Source organism: Prionailurus bengalensis, chromosome D3 (assembly GCF_016509475.1).
Source record: "Prionailurus bengalensis isolate Pbe53 chromosome D3, Fcat_Pben_1.1_paternal_pri, whole genome shotgun sequence".
NCBI lineage: Eukaryota > Metazoa > Chordata > Mammalia > Carnivora > Felidae > Prionailurus > Prionailurus bengalensis.
In genome coordinates, this window is record NC_057356.1 from 38,666,490 (window position 1) to 38,689,468 (window position 22,979).

The 22,979-nt window shown below is 42.8% G+C and overlaps 1 protein-coding gene across 36 annotated transcripts in view; it reads left to right on the forward strand.

Annotated features, from left to right (window-relative positions):
* Window positions 1-17,338, forward strand: part of EPB41L3 (erythrocyte membrane protein band 4.1 like 3) — a 234,190-nt gene extending 216,852 nt beyond the window's left edge. For 6 of the 36 annotated variants that reach the window (XM_043558346.1, XM_043558334.1, XM_043558338.1 and 3 more), the window contains 14 exons: window positions 381-434; window positions 3,168-3,203; window positions 3,391-3,456; window positions 3,948-4,139; window positions 8,704-8,778; window positions 9,149-9,238; window positions 10,183-10,917; window positions 11,430-11,552; window positions 12,182-12,565; window positions 13,366-13,497; window positions 14,001-14,099; window positions 14,526-14,606; window positions 14,877-14,993; window positions 16,202-17,338. In XM_043558346.1, coding sequence (XP_043414281.1) covers window positions 381-434; window positions 3,168-3,203; window positions 3,391-3,456; window positions 3,948-4,139; window positions 8,704-8,778; window positions 9,149-9,238; window positions 10,183-10,917; window positions 11,430-11,552; window positions 12,182-12,565; window positions 13,366-13,497; window positions 14,001-14,099; window positions 14,526-14,606; window positions 14,877-14,987 — 2,178 coding nt within the window. In that variant the 3' untranslated portion in view covers window positions 14,988-14,993; window positions 16,202-17,338. Of the gene's footprint in view, window positions 1-380; window positions 435-3,167; window positions 3,204-3,390; window positions 3,457-3,947; window positions 4,140-8,703; window positions 8,779-9,148; window positions 9,239-10,182; window positions 10,918-11,429; window positions 11,553-12,181; window positions 12,566-13,365; window positions 13,498-14,000; window positions 14,100-14,525; window positions 14,607-14,876; window positions 14,994-15,649; window positions 16,092-16,201 lie in introns of those variants that run through there. The other 30 variants (XM_043558356.1, XM_043558357.1, XM_043558364.1 and 27 more) reach the window with 22 other exon arrangements.
* Window positions 17,339-22,979: the final 5,641 nt, after the last annotated feature.

Here is a 22,979-nt window from a genome sequence, read left to right on the forward strand (position 1 = left end):
TATATAAACGTCAATTTTATTTGCATTAAACATTTTTAAGAGATCTTTCTCGGGGGTTTAGTTGAAAGGGGGGGAAAGAATGACAATTTGGTTTTCCTGAGACATGAAACCAGACAAGTCAGCTCGGCTAATGCAGTTCCTGCGGCTCCCGCAGGCTGTGCGCCTCTGGTCTTCCTCTGAGTGGCTCTGCTGAGAAAACCTAGCTCTGGCCTTTCTTTTTGCTTTTGCTTGAACCTGCATCCTTGTGGGAAGGTAGTAGGATACTGATCACGTAGAAAGAGAGTGAACTGTTTGACCCGTGCCATACCTTATTTGACCAAACGGGTTTGTTTTCTATTCCTGCCTTCCTCCCGGACCCTGGTCACTTCTGTGATCAATAGACCGACAGTGAGCGCACGGACACCGCAGCCGATGGGGAAACCACCGCCACTGAGGTTGGTATCATCACTGCAGGTGTCTGATAGCCGCCTAACAAAAGTGCCTTGTGAAGGGGTCTCTGTATTCGGGAACTTGGCATATTAGCTTTTTGAGTGGAGCTAAATTCTAACTTGGAAAGTAGGAGTTAAATATACTCTACTGCCTAGACCAGTGGTACTCAGACTCTGGCCTGCATCGGGATAGTCCTCTGCAGGGCCCCATCTTCACATTTCTCAGTCAAGGTGAAGGTCTAGGGTGGGACTCGAGAATTTGCATTTCAGACAAGTTCCCGGGGATGTTGACTCTGCCCATTTTAGAATCACATTTTGAGAACCCTTGGACAAACCAATAATACTTAAAAAAAATATATATATATATATTCCCCTGTCCCAAATGAGAGGCTGTTTATGTGTGATAGCCATGATGAGGGAGGAGGAGAGTTCACAATTAATTAGCTTATTCACTAGATACAGACCTATTTTTTGAAATCCCTTAAATCCCAGATGGTCAAATAATAATTATTAAAATACGCAGTTTTGTAGATTGGATGGATACAACCTAGGTCCCTTAAAAGAAATGGATTCTCAAAGAAAAAATTGGCAAATTACTGTTTGTATTTGATTTAAAAAAAAAAGTGATCACGTCGAACAGTGATAGGAAGATACTGTGCTGTCATTTATCCATTATAAATTCTTTAGGATACATTTAATATGTGCACTTGTGTTTTTTAAATTTTCTCTACCAGTAATGAAAATTTCCATAAAAACAGTATCTATGGTAATGGAAGCCAGGACATTCCTTTCCTAAAGTACTAGCAGATTTTTTTTTTTTTTTTTTTTTTTTTTTTTTTACTTTGTGATATGTTCACTCTGTTTTGGTTTTTTTGTTTGTTTTTTTTGTTTTTTTTTAGTTTTTTTTCCCATTATCCAGGTAGAACGGTCTTTTCTAGTTAGATATTCAGGAACTAAAAATGTGAATAGCATCTGTATAGTACTTAATTGAAAATATCTTCAGAAAAACTTTTTAAAAAGGAGTTTTGTTAAATTGCATCTTTGGGAAATGCCAGAGTTCAATTCAAAGTTTGGAAATCATAATTTTTTAAGTTAAAAAAACAGCACTGACCTTGAAAAAAAAATCATCATCATCACCATATTGTTGGGGCACCTAGCTGGTAAAGCATGTGACTCTTGATCTTGAGGTCATGAGTTCGAGCCCTGCTTAGTCATAGAGCCTGCTTAAAAAAATTTTTTTTTAAATAATACTGTAAAACCACTATCCAGATTCTTTTAAGCAATCACATATAAATGTATTACAAGTTAATAATTTTCGGTGCTGAACATAGCAAAATTACATCTTGATTTTATAAGAATTATTAGTTTCGTGTTAATACATTCAGTAAACTTCACTGTAATCTTAATGTGTGCCCTAAATGGAAAATATTTTGATAATACTCTGATAGCAGTTTTGTAGGTTGTTAGGTAATAAATATTTCAAGCATGCAAACCCTTGCCTGCGCCATAGGTGACTGTGAAGCATAAAGATAAAATAAAGATCTGTGAACGCAGGATACCCTCAAGAATTAGTGTGTTGCCAGCACCGCGTTGGTTACCTGTGCCCTCTCACGCTTTTTAAACACTTTCCCCTCCCTCCTCTCCGGAGCCAGGACAACAGTAGAGCAGGCAGTTTTATTTCCTTAGAAACAAAACTGCCAGGCAGGCAGTCTTGCCCCATGAGGAGCTAAGGAGACGGAGACCATGATGGACTGATTTGTGGCAGGGGTCTCCCTCTTCTCACCTGTAATTACACTGTGGACAACTCCCGTAGCACAGAGCCCAGGCCCTGGGTCAGGTGCCCCCGCCACCCCCACCCCGGGGAGAGACGCAGGCTTACTACTGCCTGCCCTTGCGGTGAGGCCTAGTTACCAGCACTCAGACGCCAGTCCGAGGATTAAGCAGGTCCTTGAGATGAGAAATATAAGGATAATGAAGTGGCTTTTAGACAAATGTTGTATTTTTTAGGAACATTTTAAATGCTGGTAATGTTGATGGTAGGTGATTTTTTTTTTTAACTTGTTGACTTCCACCGTATCAGTTTTCTCCCTTCCCAAATGTGTTTTTTAAGTACATGGGTTTAAGAAATTCAAGGTTCCAAGAAATTCTTTTTTATTGTGTTTTATTTTTTAGTATCATTTTTTATTTTTTTAATTTAAAAAGTTATTTTTTTTTTAACTTTTTTTAGGGTTCCAAGAAGCTCTTAAGTGTGGGGACCTCTATGTTGAAGTCTTTGAACTTCTGTTCTCTGGCCTACAAGTTGGGGAAAATATAATAGCTAACCCCATGGGATTATAAAGATGCATACGTTCCCAGGGAGCTCTCATTACTGGGTGATCATAACCATTCTTGTGAATTTTAGTTGTAGTGTGGCTCCCCACACTTCCTGAACCATTTCCTAGTGTTCATTAAGGGTAACAGGGCAGGCCCTAGCTGTTCAACCTCCCACTTATGTGTGTGTGCTGCTCTCCCTTAAAAGTCTCCGGGTTAAAGTGTCAAAGACCCACTAGGCAAGGAATCTTTTGCTCCTGTCTTCCATTACATGTGAGAACGTCGTGGCTTGCATGTAAGAAATAACTCTCCGTATACAAGAACAAACTAGTGCCCCCTTCTAGCAAGTTGATATAGACCATAGTTCTGCAATCCTAGAGTCAATTACATGGTAAGACTTTATTTCCCACTCTTTCTTGATGCTGGCAGTCGGACCAGGAGGAAGATGCAGAGCTCAAGGCACAGGTAGAAAATTAAAAAGAAAACAAAAGCAAAACTCAGTGTGTGATAAGTCATTGTCTGTCTACGGTGTTCCAGTCTTCCAGCATGCTCCGTAGCCGGTTACCGTGTTGTCGGTGCAATGTGGAGGACGGCATTGGTTCCCGTGACTACCGTGTCCCTTACTTTTCCCTTTCTTCTCCACTTTTTTCAGAATAGTCTGATTAAGCGAATAAAGGGTGAAAATGTGTATGTCAAACATAGTAATCTTATGTTAGAGGTTGGTATTGGTATATACCAGTGCATGTTTGTGCGTGTTGACATTTCTTTTAGTGGCATACCCGTGGGCTCATACAATGATGCATGAACTGTGTGCTCTCACCTGTGAATAAGTGGGGATACCTTCTCAGCCTACTCTGATTCCTTCCTCTCTCCTAGATATAGATCCCTTTTTCTGTGTGTATTCATTTTAATTTTGTCTGGTTACATGCGAATTACACTCTACGGTTTGCCTTTCAAAAACGCTTTTGATTTTTATGCTTGCGTGAACTGGATTTTTTTTTCTTCTCTTTTCCTTAGAAATATCACATTTTCACCAAAGTGCTTGTGGTAGTGTCATGAGCCCTGATCAGAATTCTTTTATTTTGACTACTAATGAGATTGACATTACTTAAACACACACACACACACACACACACACACACACACACACGCAGATAGGAAGGCAAACGTAAAACGTTGACTGTTGGATTCTCTATGTTCTGAATATAGGAGCTAGATAAAACTCCAGATGACCTGATGAAACATCAAACCAATATTAGTGAGCTGAAAAGAACCTTTTTAGAAACCTCCACAGACACTGCCATCACAAACGAATGGGAGAAGAGGCTCTCCACCTCCCCAGTGAGACTAGCCGCCAGGCAGGAGGACGCGCCCATGATCGAACCGCTTGTACCCGAAGAGGTCGGTATTCAGGCGCTGCGTCGCCATTGTCTTCTGTTCACTCACTAGCCTTGCTTCTCTGCAGGGTGTGTGCCTGGGGACCCGACTTGGCAGGCTTCTGAGTAGACAGTCTCACCACCTGTCTGTGTAAACCCTGAACTGACATAGTCAGGGCTGCAAAAGTAAAAGGATGTGGTGGCTAAGGAGTGAGTAGTCACGCCACAGGGTGCTTGGAGTGAACAGGGAGGCTCCGGGGAACCACGGTGCATGCAAATGGGTTTATTCTGACTGTAAACCTAGATTTCACAGCTGGGAGAAATTGAGATACTGTCTTAATGAGCGGACGCTTTTTCTGAAAATGCTTTTTCTGCTGCACTAAGAAATGCCCCGAAACCTCACGAATGTTTCTCGTCAGTTGCAAGACGAGGTGTTACGGAGATTGTCTAATGTTTGAACGCTCATCTGAAGTTGACAGAATCTCAGGACCTCTTCTACTCTGGGGAATACCACACCAGGCTTTTACTGATGCAGTCGGTGTTCGATTGGATTTTGATTCTTGACTGATTTTTAAAAATATGCCTGATTGGTTATTTTAACTGACTTACAGTCAGTTTGCATTTGGCTTTTAGTAAAGAGCATAGAGCCCACAATGTCTTTTCAAGTGAGAGCCTTCCATATTGGAAAGCTGTCTTTAAATGCACAGCCAGACTGGGAGGATCCAGCCGACACTACGTCTCGGCCTCCTCCGTGGGACCCACACATGACAGTGGTGCCACTGTCAGCTGTTAGACGTCATCGTGCTGGTCTTTCAAAAGAAGTGGTTTTGTAAAACTACCTTTCTAGCATTGTATCGATTACCTTCTTTCTTCTCAAGACTCCTTGACTGTAAGAGACTTGTCCAGAAACCTGAGACAGAAGAAGATGAAAACTTAGGCCTTTAGGGGAGAAAAATTCTTTAAATGGTAGTCTGTATGCAACGCTCAGGTCCTTGCAGTGAGAAGAGGAATATCATTACACTCATTTTCATCATTTTCCAAGCTTCCCTTGAAAGCTGTTTATCAAAAGTGACCACAGTCACCATGTTCACGACAATTCCAATCCCAGCTAAAAAGTGACAAGGTATATATCCATTTGAATTACGTTGAAAAGGGCCCTTTTACGCAGAATAAATGAACTGTTGCCGGAGTATTCCTGTAGCATTACACATCAGTTTCATTCAGATTACTTGAGTACTCTATAGTGAGCTAGTAGTGGTGATTATATTCTAAGAACATCATGTATGTTTGCTATAAAGTGGGAATGTTATTGCCAGTGGCTTCAGCTTTCCAGTATTGAGTTAATAGCAGAGAAGTAGCAAGGATGCCCCAAAGCAGCTCCTCATTAACGCTGGAAAGTAGACAAGCCCATATACAGGGCCCAGCACACATAGGAAAGATAGAGGTGTGGTACATGAGGGGTTCCAGGTATGTCTTCTGTCCTCGGATCTCTCCCTTTACAGCCTTTGGTGATGCACCTAGGCTTCGTCCCTGCTACGGGTTCATTCCGTTTAATCCAGCACCAACATGTAGACTGATCCCAGTCACTTGAATACTAAACGTTTCCAAATCCCCACCAAAATGCAATACCCGTTAGCACCTATGCAGCATCAGTACATTTTTTAGTGTAGGTGGTAGTTTTATAGGTATTTCAGCTTAGCGCGGCCGATCCTCCTTATTCACGGATTCCATATTTGCACATTCGCCTACTTGCTGAAATTCATCGTAACCCTAAAATCAGTGTTAATGGCGCTTTCACAGCCCTCGGCAGACAGCCACAGAGTAGTGAAAACTTTGAGTCGCTCACCGTGCGCATTCCCAGCGTGGGTTGAACAAGGCAGTGTTCTGCCTTCTTGTTTCTATTCTCATACTGTAAACAAATGTGCTTTTTATGGCCTATTCAGTGCTGCATTTTCGAGGGTGATTTTGCTGTGTAATATGACCCCCAAACCTAGTGCTGAAGTGCTAGCAGGTGTTCCTAAGCACAAGAAGGCTGTGATGTGCCTTTTTGGAAAATACGTGTGTTAGAGAAGTTTCATTCAGGAGTATGCTATAGTGCTGTTGACGGTGAGTTCAATGTTAATGGATCAGTAATAAGCATTAAATAACGAGTCTTGAAACAAAAGCACATATAAGACGAGGTTATATATGGAGCAGTCGACAGTATCGTGACCAGAGGCTCACAGAAGTCTTAACCGTGTATTTCCCACAAAATCAGTGGTTCACTAATTCACTGTTCATGGTGATTTCATTGAACATAATTACCGGAAATAACTAGAATCGGCTCTATTTGTGCATTTGCTTGCTTTCTAGTCTACCCTTGTTACTCAGGTCTTGCATGGGCTTCGATTTGGGCCAAAAAAACAACCATACACCATGACCATCTATTTACAGATAGGGGAGAGTTCTCTTCATTCTTTGAATCTGACTTCAGTGGCCCAGGCCTTGGGGGTAACTCTAAGTGCATATTAAAATTGCCCACAGGAAAATTTTTAAAATACTGATGCCCAGGATCTATTAAATCAGAGTCTGGGGGCACCTGGTTGGCTCAGCTGGTGGAGCATCCTACTCTTGATCTCGAGGTCATGAGTTCAAACCCTGCTCGGGGCGTGGAGCCTACTTTAAAACAAAGGGAGGAGCGATCAGAGTCTGATTTAGTCTGAGCTGCACCCTTTATCATTTGAAACCTCTCCACATAATTCTAACGGAAAGCCCGGTTTGAACAACCCTGGCCCAGGGAGAAATGAGGGTTATGGCTCTACAGAAATCCCTAATCCCGTCAAAGTGAGTAACACCTCTGTACGTTTTGCACGCCAGTAAACGCCTTATTTCCCAATTACGATGTAGCGATGAATGTTTAAGTAGCGAAACAAAATGTTTGGGGTGCACAGCTGTGACTCTATTCTGACCCATATTAAAAGTAAACATTTTGATTCTTTTTTTATGGGCATCTCTTCACTTGTCTTTAGCCGAACTAACTGAATTGGGGTTGACCGTATATACAGGATTTTATTTTAAGGTTTATCCCCTTCATGTTACCCTTTTCTCTCAGTGGACGTACACAGTCCCGAACACAGATAGTGTTGATATATTCAATTAAAGACAAAGACATTTTTGAAATTAGTTGATGTCAGATAACAGGATATGCTGAAAACCACTGTTTTCCTGCTATTATTGGGTTTTTTCAGGCTTTCATCTTAGGAAAATAATCTTTAGTTCAGTGACTATAATTAGAGGCCTAGCAGTGGTATCCTGAAAAGTACCTATAATTTTGACCTTTCCTTCCTGTTTCTTATTTCTCTATGAAAAAGAGGCTACAATTGAAAGTGAAACAAACCAGAAATCCATATTTTGTGATTCCACATAGTACATTTTGTCTTTTCCAATCCCTTTCCCCAAAATGGGACAGGATAGGGACTTTTTTTCCCTTTGAAAAATCTCTTACTTGTTCCTCATCGAAAAAGGGGCATAGGAGAACGATGCTATCAAAATCTGTCAGTAGGTCCTCCAGGAGAACATTCCAGATGCTCCCTTACAATCTCTTATAGGCAAACTTAAATGCAGTACTGACAGATTGGTACAGACGTGGACATACTAAATAGCTCTCACTAAATTATATTGTTTACAACAATAGGATTTACTTTAAAAGTTCCGTTCTCCTAAAAACTTTGAGCTTTCTGTTACTATTTTTTATATTACTCTTACTAAATACCTTTCTCTCACTGCTGCATGGGGTAGTATAGCTATGCATAGAGATAGGCTCAGTGGCTAATACATTGCCCCTTGAATTATTCCTATCTAATACTAAAGAAAGGAACAAAAAGTAGATGAAAGGAAAAAGCTAGTGGCTAACATAGCATATCTACTTCAACGTTTCTTAACGTTGTTATAGGTTAAAGAAAGCAAGATCTAAAGTACTTGCTTTTTACCGAGATCTTTTGAAGCGGACTTTTTAAAGTCCTTCACCATCTTATAGAAGTTCCAGTCGACTTTTGAGTTCACTTTGTTTATTCGTGGAATAGTCAAGAAAGCCATGTAGGTCTGACAGGGTTTGCTCAGAGTAGTCGCTGATGCGGTGACCCATGTGCATTATTTTGCCTGGGACTGAGCAGCACTTACATGGGGAAGACAGTCCAGGATTCGTCCGATGTAAGAGTGAGGATTTTTGTTCCTCACTTAATTTTTTTTTTTTAATCTTAATGCTTCCTCTCACTCCTCGCTGGTGCAGTTTTGCAGAGGACTGACCTAGACACTGTTCAGATGCCAAGGAGCTCTTTCTATTGCTTGCGCGTGTTTTGCGTTTCTAGAACTAGAAAACGTGTGAGCCCTACGCTAGTGTTTCAGAAAAGAATCTGTTACTTTTTGGAAGTAATTCTTAAACTTGGAGATGGTTTCAGACCGTTTTTCAAATTCATAAACAATGATTCGCTTCTTCAGAAAGAGATGAATATTATATGTACAACACGATCAAAGAACTCTGTTCCTAACTTGCCTTTTTTGGAAACTGTCTACTTCCTCTTCTCCAACCCAACCCCCCTTTATTCAAACAGACCGAAGAAGAAAGAGAAATTTCTGAGAAAGTTATATTTTTGCAGCAAGAAAGCTCTCCATTCCTTGAGTCTCAGGTAAAAAACAAACATAAAGGGATTTCCCAGGAGGGAATCGCTCTTCAGATTTCAGTGTCATTAAAGTGTTTTTAGTTTTTATTTTCCGTTTTAAATTGACCTTAAAGCTAAGGTAGGTGTATCATTTTTGCTTAGATTCCGGGGAGGGGACAAAGGAATTTTCTTGCCATTTTCGTTACCAGCCATCATTTCTTTATGGCTTTTGTGCCTAGGTGATTATATCGGTGTATGGCCAGTGAAGCATTATAATTCTGCTTTCTAATGATATTACTGGGGCTTCTTACTGTCTGCTTTACCCATAGAGTGATACTAATTTAGATGACCTTGACTGATTTTGAAAGTTCTGAACTTTTATTGGTTTTCCCACTAGCCGAGTACGATAAAGAAAATGCAGGAAGGAGACTCCGCGGTTACCTCTCGTCAAATCATTTTCCAGAAAACTGTCCCATCGACCCTAGAGGTTATTTTTCAATTCATTGCATTTAATCCAGCACCAACATGTAGACTGATCTGTAATTGTTTTTTTCCTAAGGCACACACATTTCCAGATTCAAGTTTTCAGAGTAAGGCAGACCAGAAAGTAGAAACCACTGTAGTTTAAAATGTCAACCAAGGCGCTCAGCTGCCCCTGGTGTGATTTTGCTTCCCTCTGTGATCTGTAAGACTAGTCAACTGCCCGGCCTCATCCTTGTAGCCTTCTCTCTTAATTTTCATTTCTTCTGTCGTATTGGAACTAAGACTAAGGAGAGTGGCAGAGAAACTATTCACACCGTGAGCTTCAGTTGTAAATAAGATTGGACCACCATGACCTATTTGTCAGAGGCTCCAACAATGCCCCCAACTATAGTCCCTTGACGACCGGCACACTCAGTATTTATCGGATAGGAAGTGCTGTGGTAGATTTGATCTCCTATATATATAAGGAACTATAATTTACAAACATGAAAAATGATAATCACAGAAATTTGTGGAATGCTGGCAAGTTCTTTGTGAAAACAGCAGATACGATGCACAGTGTTCTAGTTACCATGGAAAACTGTCTTTTTGTGTCCACACAAGCTAAATAACTTGTACAACACCTTCAGTAACGTCATTCAATTTTGAAATCTAAAATGATGAGATGCTTAGCATAAGGTCCGGTATATTCTTGCAAAAATTTACCACCAAGTTATGTTCCTATTTAAAGAAACCTGAAATTGCAACTCTACGTGCAGACTGTCTTCCAAGCTGAAGGTTAGAGTTTGTAAGTTTCAGATGAGATTTGCAACCAGAATTATTAGATAATAACACCAGCCCTGTGCAGTCACATCACAATGTAGCTTTTGCCCTGGTTTCTTAAAGGATTCTTATTTTAGAAATGAGACCATCAGCATTTCTAATTTAGCTTTTATATTTCAAATATAGGGCACAGAGGATTGGGTTATTGTAGACAAAGTACCCACTGAGGTAGTTGATGGTGATTCGAAAAAGATTGTGACTTACAAGGTGGTGACCGTGAGCAGTAGAACCGGAGACATCCCAGCCGATCTGTTAAGATCTGGTGCCATTGAAATGCAGAGCTTCGAGGACTTGGCCCGGGAAATGCAATTGAAAGGAGAAAGCAAACAGAAAATATACACTCTAGGAAAATCCTACGACACCGTATCTGGCAAGATCGTAACCATGACTGGAAAGGCCAAGGAGGGGGAGAAGGCAATACAGCCCTGCGGTCTGGAAGCCCTTCAGAAAGCGGACAGAGCGTTGTCGGAGTCGGTGAAGATCATCCCGGTCACGGCCGATTACGAGGTCCTGGACGTCGCCCCCGATGAGAAATCCAGGAGAGGACCCGAGGTGCATACCCCCAAGCGGAAACTGTCCGAATCGCTGGCTCCCATCAAGGAAGCCGATTCCCGGCGGCCGAGCCCCGAAGAGGACGAGCTCCAGAGAGCCCCGGGGCCGGGCCGGGACGCAGCGCCCCACGCCGGCCCGGAGGGCGCGCGCCCGGGCAGGACGGAGCCAGCGCCGGAGGGCGAGGTCTTGAAAGTGGGGCTCTTTGGTCCCCGGAGGAAGAGCCTGTCCGAGTGGAGATACTCACAGGAACCGGCCTTCACCGTGGCCACTGCTCATTACGTTACCGAGTCCTCCTCATCTCGAGTTGTGGTAACCAGTGCCTTTCCCTTGGACCACCGTTTCAGATTCCAGCATGACGTTTTTTTTCTTGAGGCAGTGCCCTTCCACCCTAAACTTTTCTGTTCTCGCTGTTTGGCTTTTTGTTGAGAGCAGCCAACCCAAGCTTTTTAAGTTTTGTCATGGTTAGATCAACACTGCAGTCCAACGTAGGCGCTAAAACACTTGCCGTTTTATTTCCAGCTCCCTGATCCCGAGATGTGATAGTGCTGCTGTGGCTTGCAATGAAGGGAAAATGGTCTGCTTAAACCAGCACCGCCCATGTCCTAATAACTCTCTCTGCTTTACCAAACAAGAGCTCATGGTCACCTCAATTTGCTATTTTATTTCCCATCCTTTTCTGTTTCCCAACTTTGTCTGGTAGATTCCCTCCTCCCTCCTCCCCCCTTCCTCCCTTACAGTTTTGTCTAACCGGCTGTGAATGTGAATGTGCCCGCCTATGTTCCTGTCTCTGTGCTTGACTGTCCGTTTCTCTGTTCACCCAGACTAAACAGTCTTCTGCCGAAAAGCTCATGGATGGCTCTGAAATCTTCAGTTTATTAGACTCTGCGAGAAAACCAACGGAATTCATAGGAGGGGTTACTCCTACTTCTCAAAGCTGGGTTCAGGTGGCCAGTTGCTTCCTCCTTGGTGTTCCTGACTCTGCCCATTTGCCTTTCTTTATGCCTCTTGGCTGCGTGCGTGCGTGTGTGTGTTTTGCATCCCAGGGGCTTTGCCTTAAACGCCTCAGAGGTGGTGTCGGTTATTTTCCTTTGCGTCTGCCTGGCATAGCTGTCGTGGGCCTTTAGCCCCACCAGTAGAACATGCTTCAGGTATTCCAAAGGCAATCGTGTTGAGAAATCGTAATTTGCATTTAACTTTTTAAGCATTTTATGCTCTCTGTTAGGTCTAAGAAAGCTGCCAGAATCCATGGGAGTGTGCTACAATGCTTTCATTTTGTTTTATTTTAATTGCATTTTGTACTGCGTCCCGTTGCTTTTGCGGCTATCCGGACATAGCACAGGCTTGAGGGTGTGTGTGTGTGTGTGTGTGTGTGTGTCGGGGGCAGGGGGCACGCATCAGAGATTCTGGCAGGAGGAATGAAAGCTAATTTATGTTTTGTATAAGGGTTTCTGCTCATAAGCACTTGACACTGGCTTTAGGCGTCCTGGCAAGTGGCTGCGTTTGTTTTTATTTTGGTTTTTTGACCCTCGGTTTATGGAAAGTCACACTGACCCTGCCATCTTTTCCCGTGCAGAAAACGGAAACCAAGACGGGGCCCAGCAAAACAGAGCCGGAAACAAGCCAGCACCCCCAGTCACTTAGCGCCGAGAAGGTTGTGCAGGAAACCGTGTTGGTGGAGGAAAGACATGTCATGAATGTGCATGCGAGTGGGGATGCTTCTTACGCAGCTGGAGAGGATGTGGATGCTGCGGCACAGGCAGCATCTGCTGATGCTTCTGGCTTGAAAGGGAAGGAGGGCTCGGCCCTGACAGAGGGGGCTAAAGAGGAAAAGGGGGAGGTGGCTGGCAAAGCTGTCCTCGAACAGGAAGGAACGGCCACTGCTTCCCATGAGTCAGAGGAGGAGCAGAGTGCAGCAACCCACGTTTCTGAAACTTGGGAACAAAAACCTCATTTCGAGGTAACTAGTAGTTGATGTTCCTTTCAGCACTAACGTAAAACTGATATGTGTGGTGGGAGTCCCCGAAATTTAGTGAAGCATCAAGATGGAGCTACGTTGAATTTTCGACCTTTTCCAAATGCAGTTTGTTTCTCCTCTTATATCCCTCTTGCATGGCAATCTCAGGAGTCTCCATGCTGGTTTCCATCTTTGGGGTCACGTGCATACACATTTAATGATTATTAATAAGGTGTAGTTCCAGGAAATGGTTTCTACCTTTGCTGTAATTACTGTAATTGGCAGTAAACCTGGGGACTGCGTGGCCAACAAGAGCATAGAACATTTGATCAATCTTCTTTTTTTGATCAGTGTGCTTGCCCAGGTACCAAATGCCAGAACTTTGTTCTTTATCTCTCCGAGATTCCTGAATTCTGTGCTGTTGGAGGTTCTTAACGTCTTAGCATCCATTCCTTTTTTCTAAGACGTTATTAAACAGAAGGCTGATTGATTATTTTTGATCTATCTATGCAGTAGAGGAGGGGGAACACAAAAACAGTTTTTTAAACATTTCCTTCAAAATGCCTTCCTTTACCTGGAACATCCCATGTTTAAAAAAAAAAGAAAACTAATCCTGAAAGACTGACATCTGTTTGGTGTCTGCCTCATTCCTCAACTTACTCTCCCCATGTAATACATAAACATTTATTTCATACTAACCTGTGCTTATACATATCCACTGGGGGAGGGAGGGAGGGGAAAAAACCCAAAAGCGTGCCTTTGTGCAAACTGTAATAGCCACTGCCTACTTCTCATTGGTACAGTCATCGACTGTGAAGACAGAAACCATCAGCTTTGGCAGCGTTTCACCAGGAGGAGTAAAGCTCGAAATTTCTACCAAGGAAGTGCCGGTAGTTCACACAGAGACGAAAACCATAACATACGAATCCTCACAGGTAAGACCGTCTGTCGAGGCCGGAGCCCTGGCACCTTGTTTTGCCGCATTTACTGGCTTGCTGCATTTAAGTATAAGTACGTGATACTTAATGTGCCGGACTTAGAGGGCCCAGTAGCCAGGCTGTGTCTATCAGGAGCGATCACGGTGATAAGCGTAACTTTATTACCGAGCCAAAAAAAACATCGGGTGACTTTAAGCAGGTCTTCCTGTATCTCAAAATGTAGAACGAGGCTCAGGAGCCTATCGCCTTAGCCACAGGTCAGGGAAAATAGCAGCTCAGGCAGACACGACTCACCTTTCTGAAGTCCCGGTGTTTTAAGGATGGCTCCCCCTGGCTGCCTTGGGTGGCGTCATACCCATAGCCAGAGCTCCTGTGTGCTGACTGAACAGCGCGGTGGTCGTGAGAGAGAACTCGGTCATCCTAATGCCCTGAGCTCACACAGCAGACCTCTGGAGAGAGGTCAGTGTTTGAGTGTGGTGTCTGTTCCTCTGCTCGCACAGGTCGATCCGGGTGCCGATTTGGAGCCGGGTGTGCTGATGAGCGCACAGACGATCACGTCTGAAACCACCAGTACCACCACCACCACCCACATCACCAAAGTAAGTGGGGCGGGAACAGGTAAAAGGAAGGCATTCACGCGGAACTTCTTCCCGGTTGAGCTGCACACGCCCAGGGTTCTGTGAACATCAGGAGCCCGCGTTGTGCTCTCTTCACCCAGTCTCTGGGGCATTTGTCCTTAGGTGCTAGTTTCTGTGTAGGAATATGCATCCCAATGCCTTTTGCTTAACACAGAACTCCGGCGCTTAGCACGTGGTAGGTGTTCCGGAAGCAGCGGCCGGCCTCACCCCCAGAACTGCATTCCAGGCTCGCTTCTGAAATTAACCATTTTAAGTAACTGCCAAAGAATTGTTTCCGTTCTTAATGATGTTATTGAAAACCCTGTTAGCGTTTTCTCCCGATTCCCCCACTGAACAACGACTGTTCCTCCGGTGAGTGAATTTCTGACGCTTGCCTGTGCCTTGCAGACTGTGAAAGGAGGCATTTCAGAGACGAGGATTGAGAAGCGCATCGTCATCACGGGAGATGCGGACATTGACCACGATCAGGTAGTGTGCGCGAGACGGCAGATCCCCTGGCAGAGAAACAGAGGGGGGTCAGCCTTACTCTTCCCAGCGTTGTTCTTTTAGTCCATCAGGCGGTCTAAACCGTTTTCGGAATTAACTCTTCAGTGTGCAGCCTCCAATTCCTTTTGCGGTCATTGTACCTCATTTGTAAATGACGTATATAGATCTAGCTCCTAAGCCTCCACCTTGCTACTGATCATGCATGTTCCACCTCCTTTTTGTCTTTGCCCTTCTGTGATTTCCTGGGGATAGGCTCTGGCTCAGGCAATTAAAGAGGCCAAAGAGCAGCACCCTGACATGTCAGTGACCAAAGTAGTGGTCCATAAAGAGACCGAGATCACACCGGAAGACGGAGAGGATTGACCCCAGGTAAGAGGCGACGCTGATCTTCTAGACTTGGCCTTGGCTGGCATGCAGCATGGGACACTTCCCTCTCTCCTTCCCCTGCCTCCTCCTCTCTCTTTCTTCTCTCACTGGCATTTTGCAGGGCTGCTCACCAAGGGGATGGAGAATTGGCTTACAGGCCGCTGGTTTGTTTCACATTTGGGGGCTCCATCCTGTGGACATTTTGCATATTCTGCCAGTTAGAGGATCAAGAAAGAAGCAGTCTTTGCGTGCATGCCCTCACTGGTGTTTCCTTTTCATCCATGCCCTGGACTCTTCATTATCCAAATTCGAAAGGTCAAATTTGATTTCACTTGCCATGTGGCCTAATTAGCACTAAGGCCATTTTGTTCTGAGGCGTATAATTTGTGTGTTCCAGATACTCGGAAAATGTACCCCTTTCTCCTTTGGACAGAAAACTTATCCCACTTATTGTAAGCTTTCTCCGCAGCTATGTTTGCTTATGCTCCTATTTATGCTCTCGTTTTTGCTTTGTTTCTTACCTTGAAACCCAGGCATTCACTTCCGTGTTGGATGTCTTGTATTTTCTGTATTCTTTGGGATGCCTTTTTTGCTTCTTAGTGTAGCATCGGGCCTCAGGAGGAGGCAAAAATGCAGTCTTGTTTCCTGCTTTTCTGCAGAGACCGTGTGCATGCCTTTTCAATGGCTGTTTGGCTCGCATCGTGAGCAGATAGCATCTTGTGCTTGCGCACAGACGTGTTATACACGCTAACCCGCCGTGCAAGGACTCCCAGGCCCCGACCATCCCCAGAGGGCTTTGAATGCCGAATGCAACAGTTGTGCTACTTGCTCACTTGCTTACGTGATAGAAGTCTCTTGAACACTTCACGTGTATAAAGGAAATAAGGAGGTTCTCTACCACTGCTTTAGGGCATAGAGATTGATGAGTGGCCTCTCAAAGAAGATAATGCAAAGGTCACTCATTACGTTCGAACGAGTCCTATGACTTGGAAGACAGCAGAAAAAGGTTTCTTCAGTGAGCTTCCGCCACGTGGGTGACGTTGTGGTTATTTCAGAGAATGCGTGTCAGTGACTTAGGCTGGTATTTTACAGTATCTTGACCAAAAGTGCATTTAATAACCTGCCTGCAAGATAGGTGTTTTGTGGCCTTCATCTGAGGAAGACTCTCGGGTGTTTTCCAGGGAGTAACTGATCAAATCTCTTTCCTACAGGAATAACTTAGCCTGCACATGAATCCAGTCATGCAAACCATTAGGAAAACCAGAGCCTATATGGAGTCCCCTCTTCTAACCCAACTGACTTGTATCTGCCCATGGAAAATCTCAATCCGGAAGAACTGACCTTGACCATTAACAAAGACACTGGCAGAGAGATCTTCCCATAATAAAGCAATCCGAATCAGCATCACGAAACTGATATTGCATGAAGCAACGATAAAATTACAAAAAGAGTAGCATTTTTAATTTCCACCAAGTGTCTAAGTTTTCAGCTATACCTGCACGTTCATAACCAACAATATAAACCGTGATCTCATGTAACACATAAACAATCCATGCCTTTCATAGTTTATCCAAGTCTAAACAAAACTGCAGTTTCTTAGGTGACAGACCTTTTGTTTACAGACAGACGAAGATGACCCTAAAATGCTAGAAGCTGTCTAGGTCCGATGGGTCAGGTTTATCCCAGATTAGATGTGCCAATAACCGAGTTTATTCAGTAAACAACTTGGATCTTGTACTTGTTTCACCTGGTTTTATTACTCCGCCCGTAAACAGCAACGACTCCCGATCGTCTGGAAATACTTAATGCTTACAATCCTGCTTTGTGTATCTGACTTAATCCGTTACCAGGTAGTACTGATTTTAGCATATTAATGTGAAATTTCTTCCTCGTTCGCTTTGGTCTGCGTCCAATCCGGAAAGCTTCCAAGAGTTCCCTGACAAGTCCTAAATATACGTGAATTGTCATTATTTGGGGAAGAAAATCTGTATTTTTGTTAGTTTACAATATTATGAAATTTCACCCCAGAAAAACCTGTTGGGCTTCTGATGCTTCTTCGTTTTCTTTCTTCGTTCCTTCTTCCTTGTGTTTTTTTAAGTTGATTTTTTTTCTTTTACTTGAAAAGAAGCGTTTTATTTCCAAATCTGGTCCATATTTACAATCTAGTTCAGAGCCAAGCCTTAAATTGTACAGAATTTCCACTGTAATTAAAGTATTTAGTGTTTAGTTATAAATAGCCTTCAAAAAGATATATTCTCCATTACACTGTCAACTGCATCACACAGCCCATGGTGAATGTATGTTTCTGCATAGCAAAATAAAAATGGTAAATGCATTTAAAGCTCTAATTCTCTGTGTGTAATACTTTCGGTACTGTATATATCTAGCCAAGAGGCAGCATTTGCATGACCTCAAAGGCTACTTCATCTGCATGATAGGGAGCTTGTCTTTTTACAGGACAAAAGGTGTACAGGGTGACATGACGACGTGTGGACCCCTCCAGGTGTCAGAGATGGGAAACAAGAAACATACACATAAATGTTCGGTTGCCTACGAAGGCCTTAACGAGTACAACCGGTTACCACACAATCTCATTTTCAAAGTTTTAGGTTTTTTATAAGAGGTTCTCCTATAAACCCCAGTGTTTCTGGGTGCCGTTAATCTACCAGAGAGAGCGAGACCTCCCTCACGCCTGCGCCATAGCTGAACAGATGAGCTGGTGCGTTCTACAAGGGCCCACGCAGCCTGTTCCCACAGTTCATCCACATAAAACTCCTTCATGCCAAGGCCTGAGAGTAAGACTTTTATCACCAACTGCCAATCTAACGCCTGAATGCACTCGCTGGCTACATGCCATCGGGTCACACTTTATCTAACTTGCTGATTTTTTTAAAAACTTCAATTAAAAAGATTTTCTGCCCCTGAAAATTGTTAGATGTGACCACGCACCTTAGTCTTCGTGAGGGGGTCAAATTCTTACCATTTATCTATGAAGAAGTTACCATTTGTCCTTATTGTCAATACTACCTACTCATTTTAGGAACTGAAGCATCATTTTGTGTTTGAAGCTAATCAAAAAATGTGTTGAGGACCATACACAAAAATAAAGTGGAATGAAGACCTGAATGTGAGACCTGAAACCATAAAAGTCCAAAAGAGAACACAGGCAGTAATTTCTCTGACATGGGCTGTAGCAACATTTTTCTAGACACGCCTCCAAAGGCAAGGGAAACAAAAGCAAAAATGAACACTGGGACTACATCAAAATGCTTCTGCACATCAACAAAGCTAAAAGACAGCCTACTGAATCGGAGAAGATATTTGCAAATGATGTATCTGATAAAGGGTTAGTATCCAAAATATATAAAGAACTGTGCTCGCTTCGGCAGCCCATATACAAAATATATAAAGAACTTACACAAATAAACAGAAAAAAAAATCAGATAATCCAATTTAAAAATGGGCAGAAGACATGAACAGACATTTCTCCCAAGACATACAGATGGCCAAAGACACATGAAAAGTTCAACATCACTCCACCAGGGAAATGCAAATCAAAATTACAATGAAATATCACCTTACACCTGTCAGAATGGCTAAGCACAAGAAAGAGGTGTCGGCGACAATGTGGAAAAAAAGGAACCCTCACGCACTGTTGGTGGGAATGCAAATGGGTGCAGCCATTGTGGAAGACAATATGGAGGTTCCTCCAAAAATTAAAAATAGAATTGCCTTGTGATCCAGTAATCACACTGCTGGATATTTACCCAAAGAATACAGAAACACTAATTTGAAAGTATCTGTGCACTCTTATGACTATTGCCGGATTATTTAAAATAGCCACATTATGGAAGCAGCCCAAGTACCCAGCAATAGATGAATGGGTAAAAATGTGTGTGTGTTCATGCATGTATGTATATATACATACATACATGACATCCATGCACACACACACACACACACACAATGGAATATTACTCAGCCACACACACAAAAATGAAATCTTGTCATTTGCAACATGGTTGGAGCTAGAGGGCATAATGCTAAGTGAAATGAGTCAGAGAAAAACACCATATGGTTTCACCCGTATGTGGAATTTAAGAAACAAAACAAATGAACAAAGGAAAAGGCAAAACCCCAAAACAGACTCTTAACTATAGACAACCAGCAGAGAGTGGACAGAGGGAGTGTGGGGGTGGGTGGGTGGAAGAGGTGAAGGAGAGTAAAAGTACACTTATCATGATGAGCCCTGAGTAATGTATAGATTTGTTGAATCACTACACTATACACGTGAAACTAATGCAACACTGTGCGTTAATTATACTGGAATTAAATGGTTTTAAAAATTATAAGAAGTTGGGGTACCTGGGTGGCGCAGTCAGTTAAGCGTCCGACTTTAGCCAGGTCACGATCTCGCAGTCCGCGAGTTCGAGCCCCGCGTCAGGCTCTGGGATGATGGCTCAGAGCCTGGAGCCTGTTTCCGATTCTGTGTCTCCCTCTCTCTCTGCCCCTCCCCCATTCATGCTCTGTCTCTCTCTGTCCCAAAAATAAATAAACTTTGAAAAAAAAAATCTTAAAAAAAATTATAAGAAGTTGAAATTTTTGGAGAAAAATTAATACTTTTTTGATAGGAGAATGGTCCATAGCCTCCCAAAGATGACTGCACCCAGTCTGCTTAGTTTATATCCATCAAGTTGTAACTGTGTTAGCTGTTTGAATCTTAGTTTTTTACTTAAGTGCAAATGACATAACGTTGTGTTAGTTTCAGGTGAACAACATAATCATTTGACGTTTGTTATATTGTGAAGTGATCATAATAAGTCTCGTCAACATGCATCACCATACATAGTTACAAAATGTTTTTTCTTGTGATGAGACCTTTTAAGATTTGGGGCGCCTGGGTGGCTCAGTCGGTTAAGCGTCCGACTTCAGCTCAGGTCACGATCTCACGGTCTGCGAGTTCGAGCCCCGCGTCGGGCTCTGAGCCTGGAGCTTGCTTCTGACTCTGTGTCTCCCTCTCTCTCTACCCCTCCGCCGTTCATGCTGTGTCTCTCTCTGTCTCAAAAATAAATAAACGTTAAAAAAAAGTTTTTTTTTTTAAAAAAGATTTACTGTCTTGGCCACTTTCAGATATTCAATACAGTTTTAACAATAGTTGCCGTGCCATCTGTGTTCACTGTTTAAAACCACGCCTAGTGTTTTCGTGTTCCTCTGTCCCCAGCAATAAGTGCTTATCCATTTTCATAAGATTATACATTATTAAGGTTTCTTTTCCTTTATTATGCTCATAGTTTTTCTAGCCTGCACCCACTATTATGTGGGGGTTCCAAAAACACTCCCACATTCTGGGATATTTATGACAGCAGTGCCCCACGGCCAGTACCAAAATCAGTATCTACTTATATTGCTGGATAACAAATCACCACACAATGAGCAGCCTAAAATAATGCGTGTTTATCATCTCTCGGTTTCTGTGGTTCAGGGGTCTGGGCATGGTTTTACTGGCTCCTCTAAAAGGCTGCAGTCGAGGTGTCAGCCAGGGCCGCGGTCTTATCTGCTAGCTCAACTGGGGAAGGATCCACTTGCAAGCTCTCTGTAGTTGTTTGCAGAATTCATTTTCCTGTGGTTGTAGGACCCTCGGAAGCTTACTTTTTTCAAAGCCAGCAATGAAGGAGGAGACTCTCGAGTGTATGCTAGCCAGACAATCTTCTATAACATAACATAATCAAGGGAGTGGTTTTTTCATTACTTCTGCCGTATTCTGTTGATCAGAAGCAAATCGTGATGTTCTGTCGGCAGCACCAACAAATTTAATTTAGATTCACAGATTATCAATGACTCACATTCCTTCACTCAACAGTTTTAAAGGTAGATCCCAACTAAAATTGGCCTGTGCTCATTGCTCAGCTCTCAGGTAATCTCAGAACATTTCTTAAACCGTTACCTCCAATACAGAAAAATGCAGCATCGCATTGGGTGCGGAAAAGACCCTGGAGATCGCCCTTCCTGAAACTGAAGAATTCCACCTAGTTAGCAATTTCCCCCACAAAAAAAGAAACACTTTGCTTCTCAGTTTGCTCTCAGATTCCGTTTGTAAGAAAACGAGCATCTGTGGTTCTCTCAAATGAGCGGAAAAACAAATCGCAAACCTAAAAGCAATATGGTGTCGCCATTGGTAACCTGCGTTCCCAGGCTGATCACACAGGGATCTGAAGAAACTTCACTTACAGCATTGCCAACCTTAGAGCAACGTATAGGATCCTTTCTCTGGAGTCACAGAGTGAATTGGGCCTAGTGGGTTAGATCACACCCCTTGTAGAACTAATCAGCCTTTTGTTTGTTTGTTTGTTTGTTTGTTTGTTTTACAATTACTGTAATCCATTTCCTCCGTTTTGCTGACTTCTTGCCAGCACATCTCTTAATTTAAAAACACTAACATGGGCTCTGGAACATGGATCCACAATCGCTGCTGGATTACAGTGAGGGTTATACGTACCTTCCCTTAAAAGCTTTTTTATTGGTCTCACTCCTGTAGATTAACCAGCGTCAGAAGCCTCTGTCTTGGATTGCCATAGAGGTGGTCTTATGCTTTAATGAGCATTTACTCCTTGAGTGAAATTGGATTACTCCATTTTAAAAAAAAAAAACTATATTTTGTGGCAGGCCATTGGTGCATGTAAAACTGTATTCTCAAAATGACATTTCATTTCGACAAATAGTTTTTATCAGAGCCGATTAACTCTAAGGAAGGGTAAGAAAAAGAGCTAATGCTTCCTGAGTGTGGTTATGAACACATGCACACACAGTGGCTTGTCATGTTTCTTTGAGATAACTGTAATCTTTTAAGAGATTGAGCAGGTTCTTGTAGCACAAGCTTAAAGAAGAGCTTATCAGCCAAGATAATATATGGATTTTTTTTAACGTTTTATTTATTTTTCAGACAGGGAGAGACAGAGCATGAACGGGGGAGGGTCAGAGAGAGGGAGACACAGAATCTGAAACAGGCTCCAGGCTCTGAGCTGTCAGCACAGAGCCCGACACGGGGTATGAACTCACGGACTGCGAGATCATGACCCGAGCTGAAGTTGGCCGCTTAACCTACTGAGCCACCCAGGCGCCCCCTGGATTTTCTTTCTTTTTTTTTTTTTTTTTTTTTGAGACAGTGTGAGCAAGCAGGGGAGGAGCAGACAGTGAAGGGGGAGAGAATCTTACCCAGGCTCCAAACCCAGATAGAGCTCCGACACGATCCTGAGATCGTGACCTGAGCCAAAATCAAGGGTCAGACACTTAACCAACTGAGCCACCCAGGCACCCCTGTGTGGATTTTCATAAGTGCCCTGTGCAACAGGAAGGAGCTAAATTGTTTTTTTGGCTGACTTTCAGGCTTACTCATTCCCCTTGAATAATACTGAAGTCAAAATGATCTCTAAAGACCAGCAATGACAAAGAAATGCACATTTTAACACAGTATAATTTTCCAACGATCGATTGGCCAAAGCATCCTTTTAATTCCATGCCTGGTGAGGATGCAAAGCAAAAGCCATTTCTGGTGGGAGTGTAAGTTGGTAATTTGTCTGGAGTAGGATCAATAAAACATATTCTTAAATTTTTTACAAAGATTTTGACCCAGCAAATCCACTTGTGGGGATTTTTCCTGAATAAGACACAAGAGTTGTACAGGATTTAACGTACGAGGATGTTTATTTAGCTCAGTGTTGCTTCTAAACATGAAAAAGGTTTAACAGTAAATAGGAGGAAATTTGTAAGTAAATAATGGAAACGACATGAGATAGAATACTGTGGAACCACCCAAAATTGTAAAATACGGACCTTATAGAGGAAATAATCCTAACATATTAATTAGTGTAAAACCAGATAAAACAGTTTATATGTTACGGTGTTAAGCAGGTAAAAATGTTTACTCACAAAAAATGCATAGACCTATACCAAAATGATGGCAGTGACTTCCTGTCTCTGAGGGCAGAGTAT